This window comes from Nymphalis io, chromosome 27 (genome assembly GCF_905147045.1).
Source record: "Nymphalis io chromosome 27, ilAglIoxx1.1, whole genome shotgun sequence".
NCBI lineage: Eukaryota > Metazoa > Arthropoda > Insecta > Lepidoptera > Nymphalidae > Nymphalis > Nymphalis io.
Window position 1 is genome coordinate 3,431,252 of NC_065914.1, and position 4,841 is coordinate 3,436,092.

Consider the following 4,841-nt stretch of genomic DNA (forward strand, 5'->3'; position numbering starts at 1 on the left):
ATAAAATCTTAGTTCCCAAGGTTGGTGGCGCATTGGATATGTAAGCGATGGTTGACATTTCTTACAATGCCAATGTCTAAGAGCGTTGGTGACCACTTACCATCAGGTGGCCCATATGCTCGTCCGCCTTCCTATTCTATAAAAAAAAAAAAAAACTTGTACGGGTTATTTAAACTGACGTCGGCTGTCATTAAGTTTATATATTTTGTTGTTGTCATGTTTTGTAAGTACTTATTTGTATTATTTTAAATTGGTACTTTGCGATACATGGTCATGTGAAAACTCTGTTTTTATGGCATCCACAGTATTTGGTCTCGATTTTGCAAGACCAAATAAGCGAATAAATCTTATTAATTGATAAAGATTTCAATTGTAATTTACCACAAGTATGTCCACTGGACCGTAAAATATATGATCGTTAAATATAAAGTAATGTAAGACAAAAACTATTTGTTAGGGATATGTCAACATTTGTCGCCGAGATGGCCCAGTGGTTAGAATCTTAACCGATGATCAAGGGTTGGAACTCAGGCAAGCAGCACTGATTTTCATATGCTTAATTTGTGTTTATAATTCATCTCGCTCTTGACAGTGAAGGAAAACGTCGTGAGGAAACCTGCATGTGTCTAATTTTACTGAAATTCTGCCACATGTGTATTTCACCAACCCAATATAATAAATAATATAATAATAAATAAAACAACATGAATGATAAACATTTAATACATAATATAATAAAACACTATTACATAAGAACAGTCGTTCTTCACGTTTCAAATCGTTCTTCAAATACGTAATTATATAATAACCGAATACAGAGCTACACTATTCTTTAAAAAGACACTACGTACGTCACTCGTGTAGGACACGCTTAATTAAATGTTATAATCATTATAGCCAAATAGTTTCCGCCCGAATAGGGAGGGGGGGGGGTCGGTTCTGGTAGGTGTTGATACCCTACATCCTTTTCTATATGTCATACCCGTGACAACGTGTATGCAAAATCTAATAAATGACAATCGGTGGAGTCGTTCAACAAGCTTGAAAAAATAAACAAATTTACACATTAATAAAAAAAAAATTCAACACACACACATATACTTGCGTGCACGCATACATAACCATGGACATCATATTTGTTCCATTTTTTATTTTTATTATTTCTTAGTTCTTACTTTATACATTTATTTTTCTTTCATTGTTTCATTCATATATTTTTTTTTTTTTTTTATTTAAGTTTACAAAACTGACTTACAACTAGTGCATACAAAATAAAATCTACGCTAAACAGAGTGTTAATAAGTTGCAGTCTTCTGGATGTAAACCTAGCATGCTTTAAAAAAACTTATTTAACAAGAACAGTACTTGTGCAATTACTAACTAGTTAATTATTTAATTATTACATAAACTAATGTGATTTTGTTTTAAGTTTATTCTTAAGGGAACCAACAGATTCACTAAAGACATCTAGGTGTTGACGACTACAATTCGCAAGCGAGCAAATACGGTAAATTGGCGAATGTTGACCAAGATTTGATTTGACATCAGGTAGGCTAAATATTTTACGATTTTGTAAACGGCTACCTTGACGCGGAATGTAGAAACTAATTTTAGCAAGTAGATCAGGTGCATCAATATATCCGTGCAATAATTTGTATAAAAAAAGAAAGTCAGCAGCTTCTCTTCTATATTTAAGAGTTTGCACTTTATAATTAATTAGGCGTGCATCGTAAGAGTTAAAATTCTTAGCATTTAGATCTGTGTACGCTAAGTAATATAGAAAACGTTTTTGTACACGTTCTATTCTATCAGAGTGCACCTCATACCCAGGACTCCAAGCAACTGAACAATATTCTAGGATACTCCTTATTATACTATTGAAAACTAATATTGTCAAGCTTGGATCTTTAAAGATTTTCATTAATCTTATATAAACGGGAGTGGCGGCCTGGTGTCTTGTAGAACAGCTTATCTATTGCAAGCACCAGTCTTCACGTTTATAATTGATATTTAAATGTTAAATGTCAATTTGTAAACTTTTTGTGAAGAAATAAATAAAATATATATTTTTTTAAATCTATTTTTTATATTTCCCTTTTAACAGGGATAACTTAAATTATTATTATTATAACAGGATGTCGTATACCTGACATTTCACGATATTCTGCGGTGAGTTACGAATTTCTCCATCCAGGATAGCTCTATAAAGATTTATATAATAATAATATCCTGAAACATTTTTCACACACGGTCAACTGATCCCAAATTAAGCAGAACTTGTACTATGGAAACCAGACAACTGATATACTACAACTTTTGTAAATACATACTTGTATATATAATTACACCCAGACTCAGGACAAACAGACATGTTCATGCGCAAAAATATTTGTCCTGGGTGGGAATCGAACCCACAACCTTCGGCGTGAAAGGCAAGCGTCCACTAATCACGCCAACTGGATCGTCAGATTTATATGGATTTATTATATACTAGCAGAAGCTGCGGCCTCGCCATCTTGGAATTCAGTTTGTGACGAAAATTCTTCAAAATCTGCATTTCATCTTTCACAATGCGTATTTGAATTATACACATAAAATATTTAAATAGCTTGTAACTCACAAATAGCCATATTAATTTAAAAAGAGGCAGTTCTTTAAAAATCACATAGATAATATATAATTTTTATGTTATAATCCCAACACTTGTTGACTTCTAGAAGTTAGATTATAGTCCATACATGTATATAAAAGTACCAAATTTATATTTTTATTTTTAATTGTCTATGGTGTCATCTTAATATCTTTGATTATATAGTATTGACAGAACGTCACAAGGCTACGTGTGAGTGGGGTCTAGCCATCATAACTCTGTGACTATACGTAAATAGTCGATAGTTAAATAAACAAAACAAAAATACTATGACGTCACAGAATATTAATGGTCTATGAAGTCACCATATATTAACCACCAATTTTCATTAAAACTAAACTAAATTTAAATATTTTCCATACATTTAACAAAAACAGATAAAAAATTTATAGCTTATAATACGATAGCTTCCCTTTCTTTAGCGACGGGTATAATGTTGGCTGGAAATAGAAAAAAAAGTACTTTAATTAAAACTATTACTAGATTAACTTAAGAATTTTACGTCACTATCTTAAAATTGGAGAAAATCGGGTTTAATTTGAACTATTTAAGCCGGGATTTACTTTATCTAGAGAAATAAAAAAATAAAAATAGTGGGAGTGCCAAGGTACACGAGAGTTGATGTGTAAGCATGCGAGCTCGTGTACCGATCTCACGCACACATTAACACACTCACAATAACAAATCTTACGCTGACGTCATCTGACGCTCGAACTCTTCACACATATAAACTAAATACACGAAAGGGTCAAACAGGTGTAGCTTTGCATCGGTAAAGCCATTGCTTTATTTATCTGAAAGACTTGTAAGCGAGTGTTTGAAGTAGATATAATTGCCACCGGACGGTAAGTGGTCACCACCGCCATATAGATATTGGCACTGTAAGAAGCAATAACCTTTCTTTAAGTCGCAAATGCGCCGCGTTGGTAACTAAGATGTTATGTCCCTTGTGTACGTAGTTACACTGGCTCACTCATACTTGAACCTGTAACACAATAATAATAAGTATTGATATTTGGTACCCAGACGGGTTTGCACAAAACTGCTAAGTCTAAATCTAGTAAAAATTTTATTTAATTTCATGTGGTTGACATAGGACTTTTTTTAATTCCAGTTGTAATTTTTTATTTAGGGTCCTGTTCTAAAAACGCATACCAATCTCACAAAAAAATACTAACCCTATTCAGACGTGTAATGGAGGTTACAAAGTCCTGTATGAACATCAACGAATACCAAATCTAAGTTTCATAAAAAAAAAATTTTTTTATCATTGTTCTTCTGACGCTACACTGCCATATATCGCAGTTTCAAACGGTCCTATACTAAGCGGCTCATGGAACACATAATATACTTTCTTATTGATCTTAAGAGATTAGCCAACTGCGCGGTTTGTGCATACACTTGTGTCCTATAAAAATAGGACACAAGTGTATGCACAAACACAGGTGCACTCTCTATTCCCTCACTCTCATAATCCGATGGGACGACAATCCGACACGACCGGAAAGAGTTCAGGTGCAGATCCAACGGCTTTACGTGCTTTCCGAGGCACGGGAGTGTACACAATTCCATTTTCTAGACTCCGGGCTGCTACTGAGATTTATCGACATAAAGTCCAGTAACTTTTTATCAGCCTTACCTGGGGTTAGACCTCGGGGGCTGCGGCATATCTAGCCACTATACCAACGAGGCAGTCATTTGGTAGCATACTGCCAATATAACTCAAGAGGTGAACACTTACCATCACACTATTTATTATATTTATTTACAATCGACTATTTTATCAAGTCATACAATTAAAAACAATTGTAACAAAAAAAAAATTATAACTACAGAAGCGGTTATAACTCGCTTATAGCTTTTCGTTTATTTCAATAGATTTTTAAATATATATGTAAAAGATATTAAAAGTAACAAAGGTGTTTGCAAGGTTACGTCCAATCGCTTGTCTGGAACTAGCTTAAAATTTAGTTAGGCGCGAGTCACACATACTAACAAGTGAAATTAAAAAAAAGCTTTGTAAAAAAACGCGTGCAATTATATATACCCTAAGCTTAGCGATAGCGACGCAATAGTCCCCGAAAGACGCCCAATGTTTTACTTTAATTACGGCAAATACACACTTATCGAATTTATATAAAAATCTATTGAAAAAATACGAAAATACGACAACAATAATAAAACGACCGTC

At 33.5% G+C, this 4,841-nt stretch overlaps 1 protein-coding gene across 1 annotated transcript in view; it reads right to left on the reverse strand.

The window, feature by feature from the left end:
• Nucleotides 1-3,043: 3,043 nt before the first annotated feature.
• The window catches only part of LOC126778740 (isocitrate dehydrogenase [NAD] subunit gamma, mitochondrial-like), a 31,009-nt gene continuing 29,211 nt past the window's right edge, over nucleotides 3,044-4,841 (reverse strand). Inside the window, exon 3 of the mRNA XM_050502363.1 lies at nucleotides 3,044-3,090. Within this exon, the coding sequence (XP_050358320.1) occupies nucleotides 3,044-3,090 (47 nt within the window). The remainder of the gene's footprint in view (nucleotides 3,091-4,841) is intronic.